Source organism: Puntigrus tetrazona, chromosome 13 (genome assembly GCF_018831695.1).
Source record: "Puntigrus tetrazona isolate hp1 chromosome 13, ASM1883169v1, whole genome shotgun sequence".
NCBI lineage: Eukaryota > Metazoa > Chordata > Actinopteri > Cypriniformes > Cyprinidae > Puntigrus > Puntigrus tetrazona.
The window spans coordinates 16,041,984-16,056,897 of NC_056711.1; the positions used below are offsets into that span (position 1 = coordinate 16,041,984).

A 14,914-nucleotide genomic window follows, 5' to 3' on the forward strand; every position below is an offset into this window, starting at 1 on the left:
GTTGACAGGTGTGTCAGGATGTGAACAGCAGGTTCTTCGCTGTAAAAATGAAATATAATGTACTGCAGACACCAACACCGGCAGAACATTTCAAACCCCATGAATTAATCACCACTGTTCCAGTGTATCCTGCTGGTATTATGCTTAACAGCACTACCACTCTAAATGCGAAAACACAACAAATTATATTTAATATTATGATCCTACTGTTAATGCAATGCCGTATTCAGAGGCAAGTTTAAAGAAATGGCTTAAAATAATTTAAATGGCTTCTGAAAAAACATAGCTACATTTTAATATTTTTATATTTTATAATAGTCATTTTTTATGTGTAACAACCACGGACCCTTAACTTTCTGTGGTGGCGTTACGGAATCACAGAAAATTCTGACAAAAGCGATACCAGTGTAAGTAAGTCAGTGACAGACATCAACCGTGGTCCACATACAGCTAACCGATTCAAATATAACTGCATCAGAGTTACATTGGAGTAAATTTTATATAAATTTATACTTTATTTGTAGACCCTAACCCCACCACTACCCTAAACCTACCCACTTCTTAACAATATAAAACACACACAATATAACATAAGTGTTGTGCACAAGTTGTGTTGTATTCCAAATCCTTCTGAAACCATACGATGTCTTTATGTGTAGAAGAGAGTAAAACACAAGGTTTTAATTGCTGAAAATGCTCCCTTAACGCGCTTATATATCTCATTCAAAAAGATACTCCTGTCCCGTAGAGTGGCGCAATCGGTCACCAGACATTCAAGAGCCAATAGCATTTGATAACATATGATGCAATCGGTCACGAGAGGCAGGGGTAAAAAAAAAAAATCACACTCCAACACCTATGCGATAATGGCAATATCATTACCCAATATTTGAATTCGGTTATCCATGCATGTCACTGTATCATTTATATGAGCCCATCACGGAATTTTCTGCGATTGTATATATATATATATATATATATATATATATATATATATATATATATATATATATATATATATATATAATGCTTATAGATACATATATATATTTTTTTATTATATATTATATATATATCAACAATTTTCTGTCCTCTTTTGGTCCCTATAATCTAAAACATGTGAGTAGCCTTAAAAATGTCTCTTTTTGTGTTATGCACAAAGGCTTAGCATAAGTAAAAAACAGACCAAATGTTTGTTTTGTCAATGGCAAGTGGCCACTTGCCTCCCTTCAACAAATCAGTTAGGACTACAGGGTGTGCGTTATGTCACCTTATTAATATTCATGAATCCAGCCTAAGGTTTATAATGTACCCTCATGACATTTCAGTTCATTCCTACGCTGCTGCCTAAGAATAAATAGCACATATACTCACCACAACTTTCAGTACTGTGGTAAAGGTCTTAGTGTCTTCAGTCACTCCTCCGATGTAAAGAGACCTTGTGAAGACCGGAGGATGATCGTTCTCATCCTGCACTTCGATATATACCTTCGCCGTGTTCGCTAGTTTTATTTAAACACACACACAGAAGAAACAGACCTTAGTTTATGAAACTATAAGCCCTATTTGTCACAGTTTGAATAAAAAAGCCGGTGTTAATGTAAACACACACAGCCGCTGCAACCCTCTCCACGCTGTGGCAGACGTGAGAAATATACTCTGTCAGAAAGCATTTGTCTTCTGCTGCACTAAACGACAATATATAAAGTCATCTGGTGTAGATCTAAGCACACACAGGGGAGAGCGTAGATGAAGAGCTGTATATCATAGCTCAATAAGTGAGAAAAGAAAGAAACGAAGAAAAGAAAAACAGGTGGGGAAGCGCACGAGAGAAGGTGTGCCAGTCCTGTTATGTACAACAAAATTTACATCAAAGTTAAAACAAGATGCATTGCAGGACAAACAAACACACACACACACACACACACACCTTATCTCTCTCACTCTCTCTTATGTCTGTGATTTGTACAGTTTTAATATCAAAGGCTTGTGATATGCTCAATGAACTTTAAATTTAACATCAAATGGAGTTTGCAACCTGTAATGTGGATTATTTCTGAGTAAATATTCAGTGAGAAAAACATTGAACAACAATAACACAAAATGTAGGACGGGATTTTTGCATCTATTGGGATTTGATTGAAATCGTAAAATATGGGCCTGATTGTGAGTTGGCAATTGGTTTTTGGAAAACTCATATCAGTCCTCTGAAGAGGCCTCTTTATTGACTCAACACATCCCAGTGGACATTACTCTATACTATGACATTTTCATGACCAGAAAATATTTTTCACAATGTGTAATTTTTCATGTATGCCCCTTTCTCTGTTTTCTCTAGTCATACACAAAAAAACAAAAAAATTTTTTTACTAAAACTTAAAATCCAAATCACCCCTTCAAACAGGACAGAGAAGACTACACTTTCACCGACAACTGAAAGAATGATCAAATCAGGGTTTTAAATGAAAAGTTGACATTGTCATTAATAAAAAAGTAGTTTCAGAGGCGTTATTTGATTTTGATGGAACTTTTTTTGAGCATGCTGTGAAAAATCATATCATAATTATCGTTCATAGTAAGACCACAAAAGGGTTTAAAATAAGCACAAAAAGCCACTTTGATTAACACTGATTTGTAATTCAATGTATGCGAGTGTGTTTCCGCGTCCATCTTAAAGCAATCTGAGCTGTATTCTGCGCTCCGCTTTCGGCACACGTCCATGCAGTTTTAATGTACAGCGCTGGAGGAAGATCAGACCTCTCACAGGAAGAGGGAGATGTGCTGTGCTCTACCTGTGCTGTCTATCTTTCAACCTCAATAAACTGCATGAGCTCTACACTTATGACCTTTCCAATAACTCTACTCTAACTGAGATTTAGCACATGCATTAAAGACCAGAGAGCTGCTGATATGATATTTCCATATTTAAAGGGTATGGTTTATCCTATTGCTGTTATTTGAAACAATGTATAACAATTACTAGTTACAATAATGAACGCACGTTTTGCCAAATTACGATTTTAATTTAATTATTCCATTGCAATATATATATATATATATATATATATATATATATATATATATATATATATATATATATATATATATAAAAATCTCAGAATAAATGTTTTGTATTTGGCATTTATTTCACTCTATAGCTTGAAAAAGCCTCAAATAAATCTTTAAAAAAGATGAAGTGTGCTCTGCTGTTGATCTTACTTTTGGAGGGGACACGTAGACTGGCGAGGATGACATCAAGAGAGTCGGCCTGCACACGGAGCACATAACTCGTCACTCTCTCGTAGTCCAGAAGTTTATTTGTGTAGATGATCCCAGTGCGGTTATTGACCATGAACTCACCTGCAAACACAGAATTAAATAATCAGAGAACGCCTTCAGCACCAATGATGATTGGTAAATCAGGGCTACATCTTAATCACTAGTCATCTGCAGTCTAACTCAACCAGAAAAACACTATATTTTATACTCATATAATCACATTTGGACACAGGTTTAGTGAATTCCCCACAGAGTGAAAACTCACCTCCTTCATTTCCGCTCACTATTGAGTAAAAGACAGTGGTGTTGACGGCCATGGCCAGAATCATTCCCACAGGTGTCCTGACAGGAGCATTCTCACTCACTGGACTAAACCTGAAGAAATAAAGCACAAAATGACAAACTTTCAGCATTTAAGAACAACACAGCGCAGATCCTGTGACATAAATGTCAGTTTCCAGCTGAATATTGTATAAACATCTGAGCAGTTCAACAGGCCCTCCATCTAAACAAAAAGCCTACAGACAGTGCAGAAAGAACAGAAGGACTTTGCTTTAAGAGGTGAAAGAGTTTAATTACTGTATTTAAAAGTGGCACACATGAATCATGGGTTTAAAACAAATCTATTTCTAAAGCTTTTGTCTAAAACACGAGCTAACCTCTGAGGCCAGCGATCCTCAACTGAAGGGTCAGGGGTCTGTATTAATGAAAATAATGTTTAATGCAAATAATAAAATGCTGACATGGACATCATACATGACATCCTTAAAAAGAGTGAACCAAACTGCACAATTTAAAGGAAAATATGATTCAGAGTATGGGTTTCTATGCAACATTGGGAATTTTTTTTTATTTGAGAGTTGAGAATTGAGAGCAAAATTCAAGAGACATTTTCCATACAAACACTCAAACATACACATTACTGTTCAGAAGTTGGGGGTCCGTATGGTTTTATTTATTTATTTTTGAGAGAGAAATTATTGCTTTAATTCAACAATGATTTGTTAATTATTCAAAGGTGGCAGTAAACATTTTCATTGCTGCAAAATATATATTTCAAATGAATGCTGCTATTATTGACTTTTTATTCATCAGAGGATCCTAAAAAAACATTATCCAAAAAAAAATTGAGTAGCACAACTGATTTTTAGCATATTATATATAAATCATAATATTAGAATGATTTCTGAAGGATCATGTGACACTGAAGTATGTGTGTGTGTGTGTGTATATATATATACATATATATATATATATATTATATATTATACCGTATCTACGTGTGTGTGTGTTATTTTAAATAGAAACAATAGAGAAACAGAAATTCAAGAAAACATTTAAAATCTTTTCACCCCTGATCTTTTGAACAATATTGTGCATATATGTATGACACCGATTATCTTTACCCATCACTTACATTAGCAATATCAACCTCTATTACGACTATTGCGTGGTTTTACAGTGAGACCAAGCACCTGCAAAGAGGGAAGGACAAAAAGCACAAGGTCTATCTGAATGAGAGTTCTTGTTCTCCTCTCACAGATGTTGTGAAAGCCTCTGTGCTTTTTCTCGAACAGGAGACGACCACAAGCCAGCTGTCAGAAGTGGGTGGGCATGAAACTCTTGTCTCTATTGTCCAACAGTCAAAATACAGCCATCATCGTGAGATCTCGACAAAGAGATGCTGACGGCCTGGGTTTCTCTGTGCCATAAACGGGGTGAAGCGCTTTGCTCTGTCTCTAAGACAATAGGGCGCTGCCGCAGTCAACCGCTACACTGACAGCGAGGAGCCGAGGTCACGCTGAAATCTCAGAGATGCTCAGCTTCACGCTGGTTACCATGGGAATCACAGAGGACAGAAATAGCCAGAACCTCAGTGCAGGAGTGAGGAAACACAAAAAAGAGGAGAATCTTTTTAATGGAAATGAGTTGCTGCACACTCCCACACAATAACTCATGACTATCTTCATCAGCACATCTGTAATCTTCTCATTGTCATCCTCTCACTGCATTTACACAGCCGTGCAATCACAGTCTATTTCGCTCTCCTATAGTGTGGAGTGACATTTTATGCCAGTGCATTAACTAGAATGTTAACAGTGAAAGAGACAAGTCAGAACTTATATATACAAGTTTTTTTTTTTGTTGTTTTTTACTTTCTAACCAAACTGTGTGGTAGATTTAAGCATTTTACTATTTGCATATACCTGTGAATTTTTTTGACAACATTATGGTTTCTGAAGAACTATCCAATGCTGCATTTATTTGATCAAAATACAGTAAAACAGTTTAAAGTGTTAATTATAATACTATTTTCTTCTAGAATATATTTTAAAATGTAATTTATTTCTGTAATGCAAAATTAAATCTGAGCATCGTTTCCCAAGTCTTCAATATGACATGACTCTTCATAAATCCTTCAAATAAACTGCTTCTAAATTATTATTGGTGTTCTGATAAATGCATTCATTTTGAAATAAATCAAATTTTTAAATCATATAATAAATAAAAGTGATATTATATATACGATTTTCTTGGCATTTCTTGGCAAACTAAAAATACTTACATTTAATTTGAAACGAATGCGTTAATCAGTAAATATGTATTAAATGTATTATTTAATACATATTCATAACATGTATACACAATATATGCATATTTTTTATATATCCTATATGCAGACATACTGCACTTTAGATGTTAGACAGTTTTGCATTTGGTCGTTTTAACTTTATGCAAACGAGCGGCAACGCCATGAAGTGGTATCATGAAAAATTATGTGTGAAAAACTGTGATGGAACTGTCACATTCTGAGTGAGTTTGATTCATGCATGGATAATTGTTCATCTTGTTCATGATATGATGCATCACGCTCGACTGCAATTTATAAACAAACAATTTTGCCTCCCAAATATTAATTTTTAGCAGCGAGAAAATAGATTCTGTGTCAAATAAGAACGGCACGCTATTGGTATCAGCAATACAAACCATTTGGGTTGTGATCAAATCAAAAGCAGTGGGTTACTGATGGATTGCACGACTGCTCATTGCTTTAGATCGGATCACAACACAAATGGGAACAGATTAACCCACTAATATCACTAAGGCAGCCAGCAGTAGAAAGTAACACCCAGAATACAACCACTTTTCGACCTCTAGTGATAAAATCAATGTGTGTATGAACAGTTCATCAGAGCTCATTAACAGTGAATTAAAGCAGCATTAACTCTGCATCAGTAATCAATGACACACTTACAGATGAAGATCCAGCTCCAGTAATTTCTACATTATTCAATTTGACACCGAAAGTACATCTATTACAGTCTTCGGCGATTCAAACTCAAGGTCTGCCGGGATCTCTCTAAAAGTGTCTTCTGTGAACTTGTTACATAGAAACCTCTCCACGAATTCGTTTTTTTTTCAGGAAATACTTACACAACATACCAGCATTTTAATGACTGGATTAAAATGAGTTTACAGTGTACTTTCATCTGCCCTAAGGAATGCTAATTTAGACTTTAGACACTCGGTGCTGTTTTATGTCCAGTATCATAAGCAGTTCATCTCATGAACTGTGTTAATTATGTAAAGGATAACGTACAATCAGACAGTCATTACTGCAAAATAAACCCGACGGGGAGATCAGAGCCCAGTGCGGAGCGAAGAAGGACGGGGAGGTTGTCTAATCAGAAAAGACATAACAGTTCTAATCTGCAAGAGGCTCATAATGGACATTCAAAAACACCAGACCAGGTGATATGAAATGAAAATGAGTCTGTACAATTGGCCATCAAACCTGGAAAACACACTGCAATAGGGATAAGCAGTACTGCTTACATTATTACTTTGTAGTAAGAAATGGGGTAAAACTAATACAATTTCTTATATCCCATGATGCTGTTTGCTATAAAATGAAAATAGAAGTATCTCAAAAAAAAATAAAGCAATAAAAAAAATAATCAAAATGTAAGTTTAATAACTGGCAATTTGAACTTACATGGGTCAAAGAGGTCCACATAAAAAAAAAAAAAAAGATTTTTATGTCCATAGAACACCCATTAAATGTAAGTAAGTCTACTTTTAAGGTTTCAAATAAGTTTTTGGAGAACAAAATGGTTGAAATAATGTTAGAGCAATCAGTGTATTTATGTAAAAAGTCAAACAACATTCTTATTGTGACTCTTACATATTACAATACATACTTACAATACATAATTACAATATATATAAAAATAAGGAAGCATATAAAATGTTTATAAATGAGTAAAAAAAAATCTTACTGACAAATGGGCAAAAAATGTAAAATTACAACTAATTAGTGTTTGTGGTGAAAGTAATTTGTCTTTTATTGTGTCATAAATTGATTTTTTCTGTAAATATGCCTGAGAAGATGGTTACACTGAATTAAATCGTAGTGGGTGAATTTAGTAAATCAGGAAACTGTTTAAAACACTTATTGTTTTTATTGTTAAACCTTTTTTTTGACCCAACGTGAAAATGTTACACTAATTAAACTGATTTGAGTAAATGTTAAGTTGGTTAATTTGTAGTTAAAGCGAGAGTAAGAAACACACGCAGACTTTTTCTTTCTTTGTGTTTGTTTCTTTTGGCTGGGTAAAGAGTTTAGATATTCTTTGTTCTCGTTCCCTTCCTCTCGCACACCCACAGACATGCAAATACACAAACTCTCGCATGAATAATTCAGTTTGGTGAATCTCACAAAAACATGTCCAGGTCACATTTCACCCCCAAATCAAGAGAAAATAAGAATAATACGCACAACAATATACAGTTTGCATGAAGAAAAACTTTTTGTTTGTTGCATTTTGACATCATGACAATTAAATGCAGTTTACAGTTTTTTGCATTTCTCATTATCCTCCATGATTCTCATAACATTCTCTTGACAGCGTAAAAACTATCTGCATATATTAAAAGTCTCACAAATTTTACAGCCATTATGTATAAATGTATTTATTCATTCAATTGAGTTTTTTAAGCGATGAAATCTTTTGCATCCCCATGATGAGAAATGGGAGGCATGCGTTTAATTTTCAAGCAAATGCCACGGTACGGATTTTTTTTTTTCATTATGCAAAACATAATTTGTTTTGGGGTGGAATATGACCCAGACATGTTCTTGACAGGTTTTGCGAGACTCATCTATTGTGTTTGAAAGTGTAGAGGTGTCAATGCGACAGAGGCCCTGGGCAAGGCACACAATGATGATGACAAGACGTGACAACAGAAGACAACTTCCCTGCAGTGTGCACTTGTGTGTGCGTATCACTTGTTAGTAAACAAGACCTTGAAAATGTATGAACTCGTCCTAAGAGATGTTATTCAGGAAGTACAACAACATACTAAGGACATAAATCTTTAAAACATGTAGAGGTTTACGTGTCTAAATATTCATACCGCAAAAACACCTTGTATTGCAATCCCTATAATATTCCCGAAAGATCTGAGCCGACCGTGATGAAAAATTTAGTGCGAATATTTCCAGAGTAATGATCAAATCTGTCTCCAGTTATAAACATCAAGCAGCCGAAATACTACATTTGACAAACAATACATGACAGATCTACAGCCATCCAAAAATAGGACTTTTCGCTCATTGTTGAAGCACTGAATGTGCGTGTGAGAGCTTCATAAGTCTTCATTTAACCCGTTTTAATCCGGTGAGCTTTAATCAGATCTCCAGAGTGTTCCAACTGCAGTCCACAGCCTAATGAGGTCTACAGAGAAACGCTGCATGCTGTCTATAGCTCACGCCATTAGAGCTTCCTATGAAGTGTTCTCTCTGGCCCACTGCTTCAGTCAACACACAGCCAGCTTTAAACACCGAGCCATCTCAGAATGGACTTCAGACTGCATAACATTACAGTTGAATGGGCTGAAAAACTCAAATCCCACCGCTGGAAAGAGACAGAATACAACTTCATTATCTTCATTTCTTACAAAACCTTTATTTTGGAGAATGCTAGGAAAAAAATGAAGAAAAAAAAAAAAGTTAATTAGAAAATAAGAAAAGTTTCATGTTCAAAAACATCTAAAGCTTTAAACTCTTATGAAGCTTTAAAAACGGCTTGTTATGAAATCACTGCCATGGAAACACATTTATTTTGTGATAGGATAGATATTTTTAAATATATTAAATGCAGAAGCAAAAAAAAAAACAAAGAAAGCCCCCAGACTTGTATTGCTTTTATTTATTTAAGCAACAGCAGCAATAGTATTAGTAGTAGTAGTAGTAGTAATAATAACTATAATAATAATAATAATAATAATATTTTATTATGTATTTAATAAACAAAAAAAAACTATGGTGCAGGAAACAATGGTAAACATAATTTAATTATTTATTGATTTATCACAATTATTTGATCAAAATATACAGTAAAAATAATATTACTTTGTATAATAACGTTCAATATAATATTTAAAATGCCATCATCCTTATATGCCTCTACATACATTTTTGCCAAACTTTTTTTTTTATTCCGTTCACACAAAAGTATGGTTTACAGGTACATTTTGGATTAATAAATGTTCATTATCACACAGCCACTTGCAAAATGTTATGTTACGACTATAAACATCCTGCAAGATTCGAAAACTGATATTTTCGAACATTGCTGTCACATGTACAGCTTCATATGTATGAGTTTTCTAATTCAGCACGTTTGCTCGATGGCTCACGTGATATGGCGTTACCCCGTAAAACTATGGTTCAACAAAACAGCTCAAATAAGGAAATTAAAAAACAACAATTCCACTGTGAAAGACATTACTGTTGAAATATTAGTTTCTTTGTTGACCTGCAGTACATGCACCATCCTGTGCTCTTATTCAGCTAAAATATGCTTATTTTACACATCAAATGCTGCAATAAATGCATACACATGTTAGTTCATTTATTATTCATTTAAACAGACAAATGAACGGTTGAGAATCATTTGGCTGTATATGCAGCTATGCTAATGAGACTAGCTCACTGGTCCAATTGAGCGCAGGAGTTTAGCTCATTTCAGGAGCCAGCTGTGATATATCAATCTTACCGATGAATGGCCAATCGCTCAAGCCTAAAATAGACCGACTTTTTATCTATAATCGCTATGGAAACTGCTGCTGTGAGGTACATCAGTAGCACTGCTAAATTACGGCAATGCTTCAGAGAGATTATGTCCTTAGAAACAAACATACACAACATGGAGGTAAGTTAGCGAAACAGAAAACAATGTAAACGGTGACATGCTGTAACAGAATATGTCACTTCCACAACAACATCATTCACCAAAAGGGCTGGTGACAAATTGGTTAAATGTAAATAGACTTTTAAATAATGAATTAAACTCTCAATCACTTGCTCTTTAAATGAAGCGTGAGGACCCCTGACTATGACACAGATTGAGTTCAGTTGCTTCCTGCTACATCTGATCAGCTCTAAACATTCACTACAAATTCACTTGACTGGACATGCTTTAGCACACACACTGATAGAAATCCCACAATTCACAGTGAATGACGGATATACAAGAAGACACGGAGCTGAGGAACTTCTGTAGAGATTATTAACGGCTCAATGGCTCAATTTCAAGCAATTTTAAGATTAATAAAGGAATATAACCTCTAGTATGTTTAAGTAGCATGGAACGAAATAATAGATGTGTTTATGAAATTTTTTACTTCAAATCTAATTAAAAAGTATGCTGCATCATTAAGGTCCCCATTTGTTTATTTATTCATTTACACCAAGGCATTTTTTGTTTTTTTACACTAATTTGAATAAATTACAGCAATATTGTAAAATATGGAAAATATAACTGTTTTAATTTGACTGTATATATATATAAAAAAACATGATGAACAAAACTACGATTTTATGACTGAATTCAGATTTTTCAGTTATTGAAAATTATGGAATTTTCATTTTTGGGTGAACTATCCCTTTATAAATTTCTAAAGGTCAGTGGACTGCCAATTTATGCTGTCATATACGACTAAATAGATAAATCATTGTGTGGCTGCAGAAGCACAGCTACCCTCTATTGTTGTCAATGCCACTATATTTACAAGAAATCCCCCAAACCATGTTGAAGAATCGCTGATGTACAGGAGCAAACAGCCACCTCAGTGCTTCAGGACAGACTCCTGACTGTACTTGAATGGTCCTGCCACAGCTTTAAGCTGGACACCATCAATAATGACAGACAGTGCACATTCAATCAGACTGAGAAACAGCCTAAATCCCAGAAGGGCTGTCTGCTAGAAGAAACAAGACAGCTCAATACTGCAATCGCTGACAAAGTGCTGCATGAAAAGCCTGAATACATATAAAAGGCCCATTTCTATGGGTTTAAATACTTTCTGAAGACACTTTATGTTTTACACCATCTTGAAAATGACACACATCTGCTTGCTGTAAGGAAATAATTTACAGCTTCTTCGATATATATTCTAGCAGAAGTGTTGTTTTTCTGGCTGACGTTCTATTTTGCCTATTTTCCATTATATTTTAAAAGTTTTTTTTTTTCTTCATGAAGGAGAGAGAGTACAAAATAAAATCATATATTCTCTCTGACCAAAAGAACAAAACTCTTTCTCCTGGATGCCTTTACTGAAAGAATAAAAGGAGAAAAACCAATGACAGTGAGAGAAATGGAATAAAAGAATGGAAGGTATAGTAAGGGAGCAGCAGGGAAAGAGCAAGACTAGCTTCTGCATATGCTGTTTTAGCTTATAGTGAAAATATGCAGACAAAAGAAAAGATCTGTCTGTTCCAGATACAGTACACCAAACACAATTTGTTCTAAGCAGTTAATTGTCAAGTCAATAGAAAATTTTATTTGCATATCACTTTTCAAAATACACACACTGATTCAAAGCAGCTTTTTTAAACTATATATATATATATATATATATATATATATATGTATATGTATATATGCAAAAAATAACAATAACAACAAAATGGTTGAACATCTGGTGAGTTGAACATGACCCAAGGTATCAAATGACAAAAAACCTATAAGCTTTACCCTACAAAGCAATTCAAAATATTATAAATTCATTGTGTTCCTTATAATTTCCTCATAAATCTTTGTGTCTTCATTAATCAAAATTGCATACAAAGCACTTCTCTAACATTAAACTTTAAACCCCCTAACACGCTATAAGCTTCAGTGTCCGCACTGATACACAATGACGAGCTGAAGACATGCCCTTTTGGAAACAACAGCGTTTGAGCGCTGTAGAACAGCTCGAGTCAACCTCCCAGCGCTTCTAGTCACATATTCACAGATAACACTCATTACTCATGCAGAGATTCTGAATCAGCCTGCGGGGAATATGTGCTAAACTAATTCTGACTCACAAAGCTCAAAGAGAACATGTCATAAATAAGTAAATGTCTGTTCTCTCGCTCTCTACAGACAGCGGGACCCACCTGTACTCTTCTTCGGTGAAGATGGGAATCCTGGAGGGCTGCAGCACAGTGATTTCCACTGTAGTTCTGTTTGTCTTCACTGGGTCTCCATCGTCATAGGCAATGACCACCAGCTACGAGAAGAGATAATAAAAAATACATTAAAATGCAGTTCATCCAGGCAATGACTTGTGTCTGAATTTGAATGTCTGTATTTGTGGGGCAAAAAACAGTAAAATGGCTAGGAATAAGATGTAGTGGAGCATAGATATATTAATTTCAAAGACATTTGTCCGTCACGTCATTTTTAAAGTTGTACAGCCAAGATTTTCTTTTTAAATCACATATTTTGTCTTTTCCTTTACATGGTTAGTTCAGTTTTTTTTTTTGTTTACGTAAATGAAAGAAAATCTTACTGATAACTCAAATTCTATGGTATTTGCGAAACACCTTTTTCTTTGAAAACTTGTTTGAAAAAGTTAGACACTGATACACTGATTTGTATTCAAGGTAAAAGGAAAATATGTCATGTTACTTTCCGCTAGACATTTCTAAAATACACATAATCCATTTTATGTACCAAAGCAAAGCTATAACCAGCAAAAAAGTTTCAAACCAAAAGGAATTCAAATTAATTATTTACAAATGCACACAATCCCGAACATCTTTATTTGTCATTGAACTGGTTTTTGTTGTAAATATAAAAATACTATTTTACAGAGAGACAAACACATTTGCTTTTTTGTTACTTGTTAGCAGCACAAAGTATATGTAAAGGACAAATCCAGCATTTGTCCCTTTCTTAATGTCCCTTATTAAATCCTAAGAAGTGAATGTTATTGAATAATTTAAATGACAGGACAACCATTATTATAAAACACAGTCTTCTAGCACAGAAAAAACTTGCTTAAAGGTAAATTGGATAATTAATTTAACCAGGATATACAGTAGGTCATAACAAAGAAGCCTCTTTTTAATACGTTACAGACTCAGATTAGTTTTATTTTTTTTCTCTCTATCAAGTAGTTTTGGTTAACAGCAGTTCTTTCCCTTATGAATAGACCTATTAATGGAGGTTTATGACATAAACAGCTACATCTGTTGCTTACCAGGCATGCATATGCATAACTGGGCACATTGCATGAGATGCATGCTGGTTATTTATTGTTGGCCATCTGAAAAGCCATTTCCATTTCTGATGATCTCTGTTGAAGCCGAATTACACTGCACCGACAGTCACAGACCAATGCCAGTTGCCAACCGATTATAGTCTGTTCACTTCCCAGACATTCCAAGACGTGACAAAAGGCAACTCAACATGCTCAGTCAGTGAAAACAAGTGCACAACAGGAACAGATGCAGACAGGGTTAACACACTGATCCGACAAAACCCAACAAACCTGTCTGTTGCTGTTAGCCTGCGTCTGTCGGAGCAGTGTCAATCGGCCTTTACAACATTAGGAGAAATCTTAACCTGACTACAGCTAATGCTAACCTTTTTGTAAATTAATGAACTTTCACAAGATTTATCAGTTTAGGTTAACGTAAGTTTAAAAATATCCTAACTTGAGGTCATTCATAATGCATTAAATAATGTTAATTTATACTTCAAATCTATAATGTATTATGAATGTACATGAATTAACAATGAACAATAGTATATTGTTAAAATGTTAAAAATGTAGACATGTTGTAAAAGTAGACTACCGGTCATTTTTAGTTCTTGATATTAAATTAAAGCCTAATTAAATTATTAGGGTAGAAGTCTACAGGTTTGATCATTAGTCAGTTATGCACGTCCAAATATCAGATGTATGAAGTCTCTACATTCAAGAAACCTTTTTATTTATTCACGAACAGTTGTGAATTAAAACAAACATTAATTTGAAGTGAAGTATACAGTCGACTCAGACTCACCCTAAAGACAGTGTTGGGCTGCTCGTTCAGGTTGACTTTAGTGACAACTCGTCCTGTGTCCATCTGCACATCAAAGATACTTCCGCTGTACGGAGACAGATCCTGATCCACTCTGTAGCGCACTTTACTGGCAGGCGTACCCTGAGGGAGGAACACAGTTAGTATCAACACATCCCTAGAGAACATCTACTTTGTTTAAAGGACCAAAGTTGGTGTATTATTATATTTAATTTTATGCATCACATTATTAGATGATTACAGACTTCTATTGTTATCACTGCTTCAAAAGAG

At 34.7% G+C, this 14,914-nt stretch overlaps 1 protein-coding gene across 14 annotated transcripts in view; it reads right to left on the minus strand.

The window, feature by feature from the left end:
• pcdh15a (protocadherin-related 15a) overlaps nt 1–14,914 on the minus strand; it is a 159,518-nt gene that overhangs the window by 32,297 nt on the left and 112,307 nt on the right. For all 14 annotated transcript variants that reach the window (XR_006252284.1, XR_006252287.1, XR_006252286.1 and 11 more), the window contains 5 exons: nt 14,624–14,764; nt 12,728–12,840; nt 3,545–3,654; nt 3,220–3,360; nt 1,375–1,502 (listed from right to left, as the gene is read on the minus strand). Coding sequence is in view for 10 of the 14 variants with exons in the window: in XM_043254592.1 (XP_043110527.1) it covers nt 1,375–1,502; nt 3,220–3,360; nt 3,545–3,654; nt 12,728–12,840; nt 14,624–14,764 (633 nt within the window). In the remaining 4 variants the exon portion in view is untranslated. The remainder of the gene's footprint in view (nt 1–1,374; nt 1,503–3,219; nt 3,361–3,544; nt 3,655–12,727; nt 12,841–14,623; nt 14,765–14,914) is intronic.